Raw genomic sequence first — 17,111 nt, 5'->3', positions numbered from 1 at the left:
TGGATGATGGATGCTTCACCTGCTTCCGAAGGGGCTGCAGGCAGCTCAGGTATAAACACTCAGCTTAATAAAGACCAAGGCTGAGAAATAATCCAGGGGAAGGAAGGCAGAAAGGTGGTGCCGCGCACCTGGTAACGGACGTAATCCGGCACTCCTCTGGGTGAGAGAAGCCAGGCAGGTGAGCACATAATCTGGAGCGAGATTCCCAGCTCCGGACCAGAGACATGTGACACGGGAAGTGACTCCGACTGCCTGGTGGCCGGAACCATGTGGTTCACCAGGGACACCAACTTCTCTCCTGGCCCTGGGCCCCAAGACGGACTCAGGCGTGTTCTGGCTGAGAGACTTGGAGAAGCCTCCTCAGCAGCTCCAGGTGAGTTTTCTCAGCGAGTTTCTTACCTCACACCCCTCATGAAAACCGAGGACATAAGATCACAGGGGAGTCCCGTAAGGTCTACTGAAGACTCACCCCAAAATGCAACGTGCAGAATTCTGCAGTGAGCAGGGGCACCATGCGCGGAATACGGGCCTCCAGAGGCAGCTGTGTTCTCGTGATCGTCTGACCAAGTCAGAGCCAAGTCTCAGGTCTGTGCCAAAGGGCCCTGGGCTAACGGGCTGTGGCCGGAAAGACAGTGGCTGGCGGGGCGGATGGAGCCAGCAGACCCGGCGGGAGGGCGGGGGCTGCCACCACCACACGGCCCCCACGGGTCAGATCAAGGTTTGTGTTTCACAACCAGTGGGCAATGAGTTGAGTCGTTCACTCAACGGACGCTCAGAACTCTCATTCATTTTCAGAACAATAAAGTCAAAACTCCACGAGGACCTTCAAAAAATAGCATATTCTGTATTTAATTACAGATAAAAGAAATCTGACTTCTATTAAAAGAGGAGAAATTGCATATTTAAAATGGAAATTACCCCAGAGCATGGGAATAGCACTGTCTTTCTGTGTTATTCTAGAATAAGAAACTATGTGGCCATTCAATTCTTGAAGAAAATGTTTTTAAAAGGGAAGAGGTGGATGGGCAGGACTGCGTGCAGAGTTTTGTTCAGGGAAAGGTCCTGCCCTGGCTCTCTAACCTTATGCAGGGACAGGCTTTTGTTCCCTGCCTCAGTTTACCTATGTGTCCCACGTCCCTCTGACATGAAGTTGTATGTTTCCATTTGTTTCCTCTGGAAATCACATAATAATGCTGCTTTGTTTCTCTAGCAAGGAACAGCTGTGAGCTTGGGGGTCTTCAGGCTTGGAGGCATCACACAAAAATAAGACTCCATCAGCAAGCGGGTGCGCCCCCTCTGCCTCCCTCTCCGTTCCCAACCACCAGCCTGGGATGGCACCTTCCATGATGTGGATGAGTCCCCTCCGTTCAAGGCCTTCTCTAGAAACAGCCACCTTCTGGCTTCAGGATGAAACGAGGCTCTAAATATGGGCCGTACCCTATGGGGCTGCCAGGCTCAGGGCCAGGGCTGACAGGCACACCGACCTGCAGGGTGGCTACCCCAGGTTCTCTCTGGTGGTTTTGCCACAGAATGTGTTCCAAGCTGTGCTGCTTCCTTTGCAAAACCTTCAACCACCTCCCAACTCTTCAGAATGGAAGGGCTCTGAGCGCTCAAAGGAACATAGCCTTTTCAGCTGGCATCACAAGAGGTTTACAAAATACCGTGGAGAAATTCCAAAACCAGGCACTGTGGAGAGACAGAAAGTAGTTTTCCCTACAGGAGAACGTTAACGCTAAGATCAGCTTTAGCAAACACACACCTGAGTTGTGGCATCTCTCACCTGAAGTCCCCTATGAATACATCCTTACCCAGATTGTACGCTTTATGGGGAAAGTAATAATGCCAAGGAGACGGCAAGGCTGGCAGGGGAGCCTGGACCTCAGGATGTGACACAAAGGACTGGTCCTCGTGACGTGAGCACATCCCTGGGACATACGGGGTGGCTGAGGCCTCTGCAGCGAGAGCCCTCCCTCTGTGAGGCCCTAGGCCTGTCAAGCAGGAAATAAAGACCAAATCTTAAGCAGATTTTCAGTCACCTTCCTTCAATATCAGCAAATCCCACAAAAATTACAGTAGGGAGTACTTAGTTATAGGTTGAAAGCTCAGAGATGGGGAGAAAAATAGGCTATATTTTCCTGTTTTCCTGAAATTTCTCCTCTTACACCTAGCAGCTACGCAGTCTGCTGCTGTAGTTACTGTCCGCGTTGCCTCGGCCGCAGGAGGGCCGAGGAGGTATGTTAGATGGGTGGAGGGCAAGTGTAGAGTTGAGATGAAATTCTCATTTCCACACGTGTGATAATGCAATTGCAATGCTTTTCAGCGAAGCCTCCTCCCACACCCAGGGTGCCTCCTGAGGCAGAGGGGCCGCTTCCAACGCCTGCAGTCCTCTGCCTCCCCTGCCACCGCTCCGGCCAGCAGGCGTTTGTGAGTGTCTACTGCAGAGGAGCTCCCGGCTGGCGGGGCCAGGGTTTGTCTTCAGGAGCTCTTGGGCTGCCGCTGTGAGTGGTGCTCGGCCCCGGTGCCATCAAGGTCCCTGGAGGCTGCTCCCAGCGGCTTGCTGGCCTTGCCTCCAGGACGTGTTCTGAACCTCTGGGGTGGGGCCCAAGAGTCTGCATTTTTAACAACCTCCAGCTGATGCTCAGGGGCCCCGTTGGGAGAACCGCTGTTCTACAATCTTCAGAAAAGGTTTCTGTGAGGGGCTGGAGAGCAAATGTTGGAGGCTTTGTGGGCCAGGCAGTCTCCACCATGACCACGCAGCTCTGCCCGTGGGGGAAAGCTGCCAGAGACGAGGCACAAAAGAGCGAGCGAGCACCGTTCCCACCAGCGCTTCCTTTCCAGAGCAGCATACCGGGTCAGGCCGGGCCACAGGCTGCTTAGAATTTGGTGAGGCGGCAGGGTCAGGGCAGACAGGGTGGGGTCTGAGGATGGCTGCCGAGGCCCTTCCTGTGGGGTGGCACAGACCTTGCAGCTGGGAGTTGGCAGGACTGGGTATGGGGAAAGGATGGAGGAAGGCAGGCATGCTGGGCTGGAGGAAAGCCGGGCCAGGGTGGGTGCCAGGACTTGGTGGGGGCCCAGGCTGTGCAGTTCCTGGGGGAGAGCGGCCCATGACAGCAGCCCTGACTGAGCAGAGCAGGCTGGAGTGTGGGGACTCCATCCCTCGCTGTCCCTCACTGTCCCTATCACTCCCTCAACATGAAGGAGAAAGCCAAGAAACAGCACAGGTGACTGTGTGATCAGGCCCACCGGGCTCTGAGCTTGCTGTCCCTGTGGGGTGCTCATGCTCATGGCAGCCGAGGGTATGGTGCAGTGCACAGGAGGCCCAGACCGCAGCTCCCACACCAGGACCATTAGGGACCCAGTGCAGTGACTGGGCTGCAGCTGGGGCAGGAGCTGCTGGGGAGGTGGCTGCCCAGCACCATCCTTGCGCTCGGCACCATCTTTGCGCTCAGCAGAACAGAGGCAGCATCCTCAGGGAAGCACGGCCAGCACTGGAACGGCTTCACTTTAAAAACGCATCGTTAAACCCCACAAACCACTGGAACTGGGTGCCTATTGAACGTGAGCACTCAGCCCGAATCGTCACTGCGAAACTAAGATATCTACACCTGCTTCATTCTAAACAGAAACGCAGATCTCTCCAAGCAAGAAGCACCTTAAGCTCCTGCCACCAGCATTTGTTGGGAGATGTCATTTTGGTCGGTCAACAGCTGTGAAGCTGACGGGACTTTCGATCTGTATCATTTTATACCACGTGAGGAAATTGTGTAATTACTTTTGCCAACGACTTTTCATTCTTAACTTGGTTTCTCATGGTTTGCAACTGTAATAAGACAAGGTGTTGATAGAGTGCGAACCGTCTTCAAATTTAAAAGGTATAATTGTACATCCACCTTTAATCAGTGCTAAAATATCAACACAGATTAAAACTTCCCTTCCCAAGCTGCCTGCCAGAGGATGTGATAACCCTGCTGCCGACACCATCTTCACGGGCTCTCCGTAACCGTGGGATTTGCATGATACAAATCATCGCATCTCGTTAGTGAAGCGGCCTCGTCTTGACACAGAAGACAGTCCAGTGAGGAGGGAGTAGCACTGCAAAAAGGTGTCTTAGTGCCGGATGTGGGTGGGTCTGATCAGCTCAAGATCCTCTCCCATTCTTTATTTAAACAAAATTTTTAGAGATAAGGTCTCGCTCTATCACCCAAGCTCAGAGGCCGTGGCATGGTCACAGGTCACTGCAGCCTGGAACTCCTGGGCTCAAGAGATCCTCCCACTTCATCTTCCTGTGTGGGACTTACAGGTGCACCACCATGCTTGGCTAAATTTTTTAATATTTTTGTGGAGATGGGGTCTTACTATGTTGCCCAGTCTGGTCTCAAACTCCTGGTAAGTGACCCTCCAGCCTTGGCCTCCCACAGTGCTGGGATGACAGGCATGGTCACCATGCCCCACCTCCTCCATTCTTTACTCCCCACAGTGCTAGGATGACAGGCATGGCCACCATGCCCCACCTCCTCCATTCTTTACCCACGATTATTGCTATTCTTCTAACCCTAGGAAATCCTACTGTCCGTCTGCAGCCAAGTAAAGAACACAACCGAAAAGAGAGTTCTTCGTGAGGATTTGCCGTGGCATCTTTCCCACTCCAGGCATTCGTGGGATGCCCAGGCACGCAAGGCCAATGGACATCTCAAGTGAGCAATGGCAACCAACGACTTATAAAGTGCTCAAACTTTACATTTTGGTCTCACATCAAATTATTTCCACTTCATTTGATCCTAATGCAGCCTCGTGGAGCGTAACTATTGGCCCTGGCTGACAGAGAAGGCACCTTGAAGTTTGGAAACAGTCAATGACTTGTCCAAAGTCACAAAACAAGCAAGTAAAGCAAGTAGCCAGGAGGCTGCTGTGAACTCAAGTTCTGAACTCCAAGCTCCCCTTCTTCCCTCTTTCATTTCGCCAGCCTCAGCTGTTATGAGATGGCAAAGAACATCCAGGCAGGGCTGGAGAGGCTGACGCCTGACCTAGACTGGAGCCTAATCCATGGGGCACTGAAGACGTCAACAGCAGACGTCCAAAAGCAGGGACTGACCTAGAGTTAGGAGGCTTCATCGCCGTCAGCTTCACTAGGTAAAGCAGCCAATTGCCGTGGAGGCACTCGTGGTGATGGGGGCGCTTGTTGGGGGGGAGGCGCTCCTCGGGGGGGAGGCGCTCGTGGTGATGGAGGCGCTCCTGGGGGGGGAGGCGCTGGGGGGGAGAGGCGCTCCTGGCGGGGGGAGGCACTGGTGGCGGGGGAGGCGCTCGTGGTGATGGAGGCGCTCCTGGGGGGGGAGGCGCTCGTGGTGATGGAGGCGCTCCTGGGGGGGGAGGCGCTCCTGGCGGGGGGAGGCGCTCGTGGTGATGGAGGCGCTCCTGGGGGGGGAGGCGCTCGTGGCGGGGGGAGGCGCTGGTGGCGGGGGGAGGCGCTCCTGGGTGGGGAGGCGCTCGGGGAGGGGAGGCGCTCCTGGCGGGGGGAGGCACTGGTGGCGGGGGAGGCGCTCGTGGTGATGGAGGCGCTCCTGGGGGGGGAGGCGCTCGTGGTGATGGAGGCGCTCCTGGGGGGGGAGGCGCTGGTGGCGGGGGAGGCGCTGGTGGCGGGGGGAGGCGCTCCTGGCGGGGGGAGGCGCTGGTGGCGGGGGGAGGCGCTGGTGGCGGGGGAGGCGCTCCTGGTGGGGAAGGCGCTCGTGGCGGGGGAGGAGCTCATGTAGGATCTAAATGCCATTCATTTGAACCCTTTTGGTTCTACTGACCAGCGTGCATTTAGCCAACTCATCATCACCCAATGACTTTTTCCACTAATGCAAAAACCTAGAATGCCGTCCTGGCCAGTAAGTCAGAGGCCTGGTGGTTTGCAGCACCCTCCTTATTAAGAGTGACTACAGGGCCAGGGGACTCAGGTGCTAGCCTTGCCGTGTGAATTAACAGGTAAATTTTCAAGAATGGGCCTTCAGAGCTTTGGCATTCCCATGCTGGGAGGAAAAGTGCAAAGAATCGGACGCAAGGCCCGAGAGCCCAGTGGCCTCGGGTGGGTGTTGACCAGGTAAGACCTGCCTGTGACAAGCGTCCCCAGCAGACCAGCTTCTGAGCAATTGTTTCCCACGTGCTGAATATCCTCCTGCTGGTCCCGAGTGCTCAGGGACCCATCCCTTCCCATCCCAGGCAGCTCTCGGTCCTGAGACTTCGCTGAACCTCCCCTGCCTTCCAACCAAGAGCTGCCTCTCCCGAGTCCTGGTGTCAGGAGGAACCTCCCCGGGCTCACCAAGCTGACGCTATGCTAGTCTGATCAACTGTGCACTCACAGAGCCACCAACTGCTAAGGGGGTTGTGCCACACACTTCAGCTGCTGTCTAGCCCTGTAGGGTCCCCAAAGCACAAAGAGACAACAAGGGGAGAGTTTCAGATGCCAATGGACTGGTGGAACATAATTTTTTAAATAATTGACCCTTTCAGAGTCTCTCAAGTCATAACATTTGGACAATTCATGTCTCAAGACCTGAGCTTGTCCCAAGGGGCCCGTAGGCATGGCAGAGCAGGGGAAACCCTCCGCCCTGCCCGAGATGGCCCAGGCTTGTGACCTAGTGCAGCTGCAGGGCAGGACTACTGGGCTGACCATCAGGGACCCAGGCAGTGGCTCAGCTGCAGCTGGGGCAGGAGCTGCTGGGGAGGTGGGTGCCCAGCACCACCTTTGCACTCAGCACCACCTTTGCACTCAGCACCATCTCTGCTCCTCTGCCCCTACTGCTTCTGTCAAGTTGCCATGGGAACTGGTATTGGTAGAACTCCCAAGAAGTGGCTTCTGGCAGACATCGGCCTCCCCTCAGCTCAGGGACAGCCTGTGAGCTGCGGTTGCAGGAGGCGGGAGCATGGTGGCACCCGTGTGCTGGCTGCAAGTCATGTCTCCAGGTGCCCGGGGGAGGGTGTGGGCCCACGCATTGTCTTCAGGGCCGTCCTGGCCTCTCCCTGCAGGCTCCAAGTGCACCTTCCTCGGGCACCCCTCGTTTTCCTCCTTCAGGTCTCAAAGCAAGGCCACGCCAAGCTGCTCTGCGGCACACAGCCCTGAATTAACATGAGCCACTTTCTACTCAGGTATGAAGACACTGCCCTTTCTAGGCGGAGGTGAGGGAAAGAGTGGAAACAGCATTCGCTTATGGACAAAGAGCAAAAGAAAAGGCTGTGAAAACAGGCACGGCGGCCTCGCGTCGTGGAAAAACCAGGGCTTCAACACTCAGCAAAACAGAGCACCAGACGGACAGCAGGCTCCTCCAGCAAAACCTGAGTCTTCGTCCCCCAGGCCCACAGCCCAGCGGCATCTCCGCCAGCAGATGCAGCTCCCCTGGGACTCCCCCCAAGTACAGCTCACCTCCAGTGGGCTAGGACGGCTACCACAGGAGGACACGCGTGCCCTGGCCACGGCCGCTGGCCATCCTGCTGTCCTCCCATCAGTCTAACCCTACAGGGCCCAGGGCAGTGAAGAGAGAAACCCACGTGCAAGGAAGAGAAACACTTGGGAAACTCAGCAACCCCCACGGTGTGCTCCGTGACCCCCAAACAGCCAGCAGAACCCCCTCCTGCACATCCAGGGTGCAGGGCCTTCTGCTGGATTTCACCTCCCCCGGCAGCTGACTGCACCCGCATCAGAGCCTCTCCCCCGGATCTCTCTGCGGGGACGCGGGGCGTTCCGTGGAGAGAACAGCTGGGACCCCCTCGGCAGCCTCCCAGGCATCAGAGGGTGCAGGAAGGTGGTGGTGATTCACTGTTTCTAACAGGTCCTCTGGCCGCGGAAGCCTCCTGCACATGTGAAAGCCTACAGAGAATCCCACGCACTTCCAAACTCTCACTCGTGTTTTTCAAAAGTGGGTTTTACAAGTTTTGGTGCGTAAAGGTCTTAGTGGAATTTCTATGGGTGTTTATCTAGGCTGCCCCCAAACCCCAGCCAACTAGGGGTGAGCTCCCGCGGCTACCTGTAACAGTCGGTCCCTCGCAGTGCACGTGCTGATGCGGTTCCTGACGTGGAGGGGAAGCTGGAGGGCCCCGGGGGCCCTTCTCCCTGCGCAGGGTGTGAATTCTAAATGAACCTGAATGTGAGGACGAAATGGAACCTGCTCTCCCCAGCAGTGAGTTGGAGGGGGGCCAGGCGCTCCCCAGCAGTGAGTTGGAGGTGGGACCAGGCGCTCCCCAGCAGTGAGTTGGAGGGGGGCCAGGCGCTCCCCAGCAGTGAGTTGGAGGTGGGACCAGGCGCCACCCTCTTCCAGCAGGATCAGCATTGCTTGGTCATTTGCAGGTGAGAACGAGCTGCTCCCATTAACCGTGTTTCCAGTGCATAAACCCCCTCTGTATAAAAATGAACGCAGAAAAGTGACTGCCGAGTGAGGCGGTTTCCCAGTCTTTGTTTAGCAGCATCCTCAAGTGTCCCCCGAACGCGGCTCCTGGAGTTCCATGCAGGTAGCCCTGTCAATGATGGCGATGCAATTACTTTCTACCACGGTGTTGTCTGCGCTCGGGGTAAAGCCATGATGAAGGCGGCTTTCAGGACTTGTAATTACAGAGCCACGGGTGGCCTCTCTCCTCGCAGCCGGGAAGGTCAGCACAGGTCCTGGGTGCTGCCGGCCCCGAGCTCTACTCCTGCAAACGCTTGTCAAAATGCCAGAAGTAATTACCTGGCTGTTCAGAATGGAGTCACGGGGTGCAGCTCCGACCATCCGATTCCCTAAAGCCTCCGTCCAAACTGAAACTTGTTTAAAACCTCCCCGGGCTGCAGCCACAGGGCACCTGCTCTTTGGCAGGCAGGACCTCACCACAGTCCTCACCTGTGCTCCCGCCGGCCGGTCTCTGCTGCAGCCCGGGGGAGGCGCTCCCATGCAGACAGTCCTCACCTGTGCTCCCACCGGCCAGTCTCTGCTGCAGCCCAGGGGAGGCGCTCCCAGGCAGGCAGGAGTTCTTGTTCTGTGTCCAGCCCACGTGGCCCTGGACACAAGTGGGGCCTGGTTCACACACTGCAGCCCCTCGCCCACCCACCCCCGACACAGCAGGTCCAGCAGGGAGACAGGCCCTGGGCACTGAGCCTGCAGGGCCTGCTGTGCAGACCCTACCAGCCCCACCGGCCCACCCTTCCCGCACCGCACCCTCCGCTCCTTCGTCTGTTTCTCCTGGAGGCTCCTCTTTTTAGTTACTCCTCATCGCCTGTGTCTGTGCGGCGAGTCCTAGAGCAGGAGGACAGCCTGGTGCTTCCCCCCAAGCCTCTCTCTCACCCTCCCTGGGTGACACCCCAGCCGGGCAAGCTGTGGGATCCTCAACCTCGTTGCTGTGGAGCGGCAGGGTGAGCGCGAGCCCTGCACCAGCCACAGCCAAAGCCCAGGAGCCCCCAGCCACGCGGATCCTGGTGGCAGCTCAGCTCCAACGAGGACATGACACAGTGGCCCATGCACAGTGGAACGCGGGGCCAGGCCGCCCAGGCCACACCTCCAGCCTCACTGCTCTGGTGCTGTTTCCTCAGCTGTGCCCTGGGGGTCTGGCGAAGGGGAGCGCTAGGATCCCCGTGCCTGGAAGACCCTCCAAGGACAGTGCGGGTCCTTGGAGAGTCACTTTCATCAGTTTGACAGGTGTCTCATTCACCTGCACATGGAGGCAATTTTCTCAGCAAGTGGCTTTTTTGAACATTTCCGAAGCATCCTCCTTCATTTCTAATAAGACTGCAACTTCCTTTCCACACTCAAGACTCAGGAGTTCCTCTTGTCTTGTTCCAATCTCTTAATCATGAGGGTGGTACCTGAGCGTGGATGGGCTTCGGGCCTCACCAGCGCACAGCTCCACCCGGCGTGGCCTCCCTGGGGAGTGGGTGTGTGGGAGCGTGGATGGCTTCAGGCCCCACCAGTGCACAGCTCCACCCGGCGTGGCCTCCCTGGGGAGTGGGTGTGTGGGAGCGTGGATGGCTTCAGGCCCCACCAGTGCACAGCTCCACCTGGCGTGGCCTCCCTGGGGAGCAGGTGTGTGGGACCGTGGATGGCTTTGGGCCCCACTGCTGGTGACCAGCGCACAGCTCCACCCGGCGTGGCCTCCCTGGGGAGCGGGTGTGTGGAAGTCAGATGAGGGATGTCTGCTGCTCGTGGACCAGTGCTGTGGTGAGCGCCCCTCCCCCTCCCCTGAGGCCACCTCAGCGGAGCTGAACCGACCAGCTGCAGCAAAATGCAGGCCCAAGTCCTTCTTAGTGGCTGCTGAAGATGAAGTTCCCACACTAGGAAGAGTCCGATTCTGAATTCCCCTTGCCAGCCTCTTCCTGGCATGTCCTTGGCACCCTGGACCCCACACCCAGGCTGCACCCTGGACCCCACACCCAGGCTGCACCATGGACCCCACACCCAGGCTGCACCATGGACCCCACACCCAGGCTGCACCATGGACCCCACACCCAGGCTGCACACTGGACCCCACACCCAGGCTGCACCATGGACCCCACACCCAGGCTGCACCATGGACCCCACACCCAGGCTGCACCATGGACCCCACACCCAGGCTGCACACTGGACCCCACACCCAGGCTGCACACTGGACCCCACACCCAGGCTGCACACTGGACCCCACACCCGGGCTGCACCATGGACCCCACACCCGGGCTGCACACTGGACCCCACACCCGGGCTGCACACTGGACCCCACACCCGGGCTGCACACTGGACCCCACACCCGGGCTGCACCATGGACCCCACACCCGGGCTGCACACTGGACCCCACACCCGGGCTGCACCATGGACCCCACACCCGGGCTGCACCATGGACCCCACACCCGGGCTGCACACTGGACCCCACACCCAGGCTGCACCATGGACCCCACACCCAGGCTGCACCATGGACCCCACACCCAGGCTGCACACTGGACCCCACACCCAGGCTGCACACTGGACCCCACACCCAGGCTGCACCATGGACCCCACATCCAGGCTGCACACTGGACCCCACACCCAGGCTGCACACTGGACCCCACACCCAGGCTGCACACTGGACCCCACACCCAGGCTGCACCATGGACCCCACACCCAGGCTGCACCATTCTCGTTCCCCTCACCTTCAGTCCCTGAGACCCACACTAGTCCCCGTGCTCTGCCCAAAGGCCAGATTCTCTGTGAAGCCTCGTCTAAGCCCTGCCCTGCCCTCCCCGATGTGCCATCCACTGCCCCAAAGAGCTGCTGTCTAAGCAGCCCTGGCACCGTGGCGGGGGGTCCAGGAGGGCAGGGCCACTGACTTCCAGAGTGATATCGCCTTAGGAAGGTGCGATGCATTGCCCAAGACAGAATCTGCACAGGGTGGACCAGACCATGAAGCACCGATGCCTGCCTGGGGTCGAAGGTTCAGGCTGGCTGGATTGTAAGTATGTGTTACAGAGGAATTCACTTCACTTCGCCATTATGCTTTTCAAAATAAACACGTTTTGTCTGCTTTACCAGAGGCCAGAAGCCTGGGCAGCCCTTGCTCCAGCAGAGGCCTGTGGCTAACGCAGAACACCGCGGGCTGTGGGGTCCAGGCCTCGGCAGAGTCCAGTTCTGAGCCGCGATTCAAGAGAGGCTCACAAGAGAGGAGGGAGCCTCTCCCTCCATGTGGACACGCTACGTATGAGGCACGAAACACAGAGCAGCACAGCAGACACCACCTGCTCTGACACTCACCTGCTTCACAAACATGCTGAACAGGCAGAAGCAGGAGGACGTCACAGAAAGTCACCGTACCTCTGAATACAGAGGCGCTGCTATTGAAATGACACAGGGCGCCTCCCCAACAGGCTGAAAAACAACGGCAGCTGAATGCCGTGTCTTAGAGGCTGTCAGGTGGAGGATACTGAGGTCAAAGGGGAACCTGCTCAGGACAGGAGCCCTCATGAGCCTCACTCCACCACGCAGGGCTGAGTGCCAGAAACACACCCTCCATGGTGCCCGAGAGGGAATGCTTGAAGAAACAGCCTGAACTCAGCCTGAAGGAAACTCGGCCAAGCACGGAGGGGATTCCTGGCAATAAACCGATAAACCACAGGCAGCCCCACAGGTCACCAGGCAGGGATCTCTGCAGACTGGGAGCCAGCAAAAGCAAACACTGTTTCTAAAGGATGATTAATTACCTTTTCTGTGAAAGGAGCAATACAAAAATTGATCAGAAATATACTATTTAAGAAGCAACTACCAAGGAAATGAAGAATAAAAAGGATTTTTCTGTTCTGCCAGTTCGACTACATAACTGAGCCACGGAGATTAGAAGTAGCTACCAGTCATTTCTACGTACTTTGTGGTAGAGTAAGTGCCTCCTTGAGCAAAACCCACTTATTTTTAATATTCACTAATACCCTGTGCTCATACCCAAGGTCATAAATTAGCAGAATTCCCAGGAAAGCATTGCCTAGGATAAAGAAGAGACGCTGAGTGATGAAAAGCAGCTGCACTTCTCACTCGGCATCAATACCACGTGACGTTTGATGGGGACTAATGTGGGATTAACTATACCCCTATTCATTAGGTTTTGTATCATTTTGTATAAAATTAGCAAAATGAATGCCCTTTGAATTCTACCGCCAGGGTGATCTCCCTGCATTAATAACAGTAGACGATGTCTGCAGCCTCCAGTCCTCAGGCCCTTGAGGGAACCAGACACAAGCAGCCATTGGGCTTCCAGGCAGCACCCAGCACTCCCAAGTTATTTCAACAGCGGGCTCTTGAGTTCCGTATGTTGGTGACAAACACAGGCACCACCACACGTCCTTCCAAAGGTGTCCGCCCATCACCGTAGGGCATTTGTGATGATGCTATTAGGATTCCACATCACCTTTTAAAACTAGAAACCACAAGAAACTCCTTTTGAGTTTGAAACTCTTCCCTGCTATCACATCAGCCTGTCTGTGTCTCACCTGAAACTTGGTAAGAGGTTCCTCTTCACCGGGCTAAGCCCTTTCCCAAGGCTGACGGGCCAGTCACCGTGCTAAGCGCTCTCCTGAGGCCGATGGGCCAGTCACCGTGCTAAGCGCTCTCCTGAGGCCGATGGGCCAGTCACTGTGCTAAGCGCTCTCCTGAGGCCAAATGGGCCAGCACCACACGTGGGCATGTCCACTGCCTAACTGCAAGATCTTTGTGGTCACAAAATTCATTTTTATAATCTCTTGGTTTTTTTGTTTTTTGTTTGTTTTTGAGACAGGGTCTCCCTCTGTGGCCCAGGCTGGAGTCCAGTGCTGCAATCTTGGCTCACTGCAACCTCTGCCTCTTGGGTTCAAGCGATTCTCCCACCTCAGCCTCCTAAGTAGCTGAGATTACAGGTTCGCGCCACCACATCCAGCTAATTTTTTTGTATTTTTAGTAGAGATGGGGTCTCACCATATTGGTCAGGCTGGTCTCGAACTCCCTACCTCAAGTGATCCGCCCACCTTGGCCTCCTAAAGTGCTGGGTTTACAGGCGTGAGCCACTGCGCCCAGTCAATCTGTCTTATATAGCATCAGGCACATTCATGACACCATAGAATTATTCAAAAATAGTTAAAAAACTAATTCTTTAAAAATTTTGCATGAATGTAAACAATTTTGCACACGTTCAACAAGCAAGAAACATTCCGACTTGCACAGCCACAGGAGTTAACATGGACGCACTGGTGCAAGTTAGCAAATTCAATGTTTAGAAAGTTGTCGATATGAGACACAAACTCAAACGTACTTTTCCTGTGTGACTCCCCCTTGGTGCAGCACTTCGATAAATAACATGAACACATTTGAAATGACTGAGAGACTACCTTTCAAATAATCAACCTCATTTTCTCTAGAGAGCCATAAAATAAATCAAAGGTCCTTGTCTGTGAGTACATTGTTACGGTTTTTAAAAGATAACAAGATTGCCATTCCTAGCATCCTTGAGGTCCAGCAAACCTAATTTCAGTGGCGTTGCTCCCCGGTACTGGAGAAACTGCCAATCATGGAATAATTATCAATGCATTTTTGCATAATACCTGATCACGGATTTGGTCTTAAATATCTCCAATAATCACTTCTGACGGGGAACTGGAGCAAGCAAAACAGATGCCATGGAGGGAGGGAGCTCCGGCAGCCACGAGGCGCTGAAGCCGTTGCTGGGACCCCCGTTCCTTCTTGCGCGGGAGTGTTTGGCATGGATCCCGCTGACTTTCTGCGCCGGGACCGCACTGGACCGCCCAGCTGGAGTAAGCTCTGCACCCCAGCTCCTCAAGCCTCACAGCAAAGTATGGCAACAAAGAGACTGGGGGTTCAACTCTCCACGAACCTTAAATCAGACTGCAGAAGTTTAGTACAGCTTTGCAAAGCATTGTATTTCAACCACAAATTCTCTGCCCCCTAAATCACCACCTTGAGCAAAGGAGTTACTGAGGGCACGAGGATGTCCCATAAACAAATCCATAGCAGCCAAAACAGATAGGACCAGCGACATGCTCTATCCCGTAGAACATGGCGGCTACTTCCCGCCTTGATTACTCTCATGGGAAAAAGAAACTTCAAGTTTACAGGGCGCCAGTGCAGTGACGCCTCAATCAATGAGAACTAAGTATCGAAATCCCGAAACAAACCAGAGTATTTTGCTGCATTTTACACTGGGAAAAAAAGACATAAATTTAAGAAAAAAAAAAAAAAAGTAAGTTCATAGATTTAGCAATCTAAAGGACTGGCTAAAAGCAAGAGTCATTTCCTGCTGTGGCTGGGTCCGTGCGTTCAGCCCCGTCTTATCAATGATTACAGAACGGGAGTGCCCTGGGCGCGGAGCGGTCCTAATGCACTGAAAGCTGCCAGGCTGAGGTTCTGTTACGCTTCCTGTGTTTTTCTTACTAGGCAGGAAGATTAAACAATACACGCTACAAGAGTTTTCAACAAGCTAAAAAAAAAAAAAAAAAAAGCCAGGTTGACGAAAATACAACATTGTGTCCACCACCCCATTCTGTTCTTCAAGACTCTGGTGAGTAAAGTGTTGTGTTTTTCACTTAATGACAACTATTAATCATATAACAAGCTCTATCTGTAAGTACATCTCAAAAATGTGTGATTCGCAGTGCCCAGAACCCTGGGCTGTGAACAGTGAAACTGTCTGGAAGTCAGCTGGTTTTTATTGAAACCTCCCAGATCCTTTGTGGTACCTGCCCACCACAGTGAGGAGCAGGGCCAGTGTGTGCTCCTGGTCTGGTACAAAATGAAAAGCCTCAAAGCAAAATTGCACATGCTCTGCACACACTGGGGTTACTACAAACACGAAATCCTCCTTTTCCAAAAGCCGGACTTGTTCTCGGTCACTTGCAGCCCTGTGTGTCCTGCCTTCTATCTGAGACAGTTCCACGCATCAGGGCGGCCCATCCCTCCCCAAACAGCGAAATCCCAGACGGTGCCCACGGACAGCCACATTGCCCTGCGACTGCCCCCTCGTCCCCGTCACTACACACCAGCTTTCCACGGAAACTGTGACCTTCCTTTGGGTTGCTCCCTGTGGGTACTGAGTCTCTCTCTGCCCTGGCTGTGCATGTACGTTTGCGTGCATGTGTGTGTGCGTGTACACGTGTGTGTGGAACGCGCCTCACCTGTGGCCTTCTCCACATCCGCAGTGGTCACGTTCTGGACATTGGCGCCCACTTTGAAGGTCACTGCTGGTCCGAGAACCCTGGAAGGGATAATTTAAAATAAGTTCGTAACGAAGTCAACATGCCACACTGCTTTTCTGAAAACGACACGGAAAACACTGGTGTGTTTTTAAAAACACAAATATCCGAGGCCACTGCGGCTCCAGGCACGAACTCCACCAGACATCGGTTTTCTTTCACACCATGACCTGTGTTTCCGTTTGCCAAGAATTCTGTTTTTGGGCTTCGCTTCTCCAAAACGCACATCACAGTGTAATATGCTACCCTAAAAAATTCAAATCAGCCTCCAAACCCAACAGTAGCAAGCAGACATTCTAGCTAGGGAAAAAGAAAAGTTGTTATTGAAACAGATTTTAGTCTTTGGTGCCCAAGGGAGATGTATGAATCAAGAGCAGAGAGGAAAGAGACTAGTATTTTTAAAATTCTTTTGACAGGAACCATTTAAAAAACTACCAAAGTCATTAAGAACTACTCTGTATAAAAACAACTGGCAGGGAATTGCTAGACAGGAATTATCAAAATTGTCTGAAGCTTCCTAAATGCTATGTCAACCATAATTTTGAAAAAATACATTACTTTTTAAACCATCTAATTCATCTGAAGACCCCACATGCAGTAGGAACTGGTTATTGTGCCTACAGCCATCGCAAAATGAATTAGGAATCCAGCGTCCGTTCCCAAAGACAGATGGACCGACTCCATGTCCACAGACGACAGCCGTAGACAGCTCTTCCCGGAACGGACCCCTTAAATGTCTTCTAAGGAGTAAATCCCCAGAACAGACAGGAAATGCGAAGAGGACCCAATTGAGGTGGGAGACGGCAGCTAAGACTGTTGCCTCCTGGTCCCTGGGAGGTGCCTGCACTCCCATCTAAGCTGTTAAACTGTGGGTACCATGTGGCCCACGGTCCCTTCTGTCCCCACTGCAGCCACACACCCTTGCTGACGGGTACAAGCCCAGCTGGTCAGAAGTGCCACAGGTTGGCCCGCCTCCCCTCCCTCCCCTGCACCCGCCTCCCCTCCCTCCCTCCACCACAGGCTCATCCCAAGGTAGCATATGACACCCAGGCCATGGACGTTGCACCCAAAATCCTTTCAACCTCACAGGTATTTGTGATTCAAATATCTGCGCTCATGATACCTTAGTCCCAACCTCTGGTCTTCCTCCCTGGGATTTTTGCTCATTGTCCCGGCCAGGGGCAGCTCCCCCGTGTGCAGGCCCTCGGTGGAGGGGAGAGGGGACTGCTGCGCCATCGCGAGGCAGCACAGTTACCATCCTAACACCACGGCCATGGCTGAACATTCCACGTGGAAGTCTCAGCATCACTTTGAACTCAGCGAGGTCTGCCTTGAATCAGCGCCTGCTCTGAGGAGCAAACAGCGTTCTAACCTTACGGATATTCCCTTCGGCTTCCTTATGCCAGAAATATCCAGCTAGTCACCAAATTCTGCGGAAACC

General features: G+C 54.8%; 1 protein-coding gene across 1 annotated transcript in view; it reads right to left on the bottom strand.

Moving 5' to 3' along the window:
• The window catches only part of PTPRN2 (protein tyrosine phosphatase receptor type N2), a gene marked incomplete at its 5' end in the record, with an annotated part of 1,004,492 nt that overhangs the window by 507,003 nt on the left and 480,378 nt on the right, over positions 1-17,111 (bottom strand). Inside the window, 1 exon segment of the mRNA NM_001305920.1 lies at positions 15,593-15,672. Coding sequence (NP_001292849.1) covers positions 15,593-15,672 — 80 coding nt within the window.

This window comes from Macaca nemestrina, chromosome 4, assembly GCF_043159975.1.
Source record: "Macaca nemestrina isolate mMacNem1 chromosome 4, mMacNem.hap1, whole genome shotgun sequence".
In the NCBI taxonomy this organism is placed as follows: Eukaryota; Metazoa; Chordata; class Mammalia; order Primates; family Cercopithecidae; genus Macaca; species Macaca nemestrina.
Note: the sequence above shows the minus strand (reverse complement) of the source record. Positions and strands in the feature narration are given on the sequence as shown.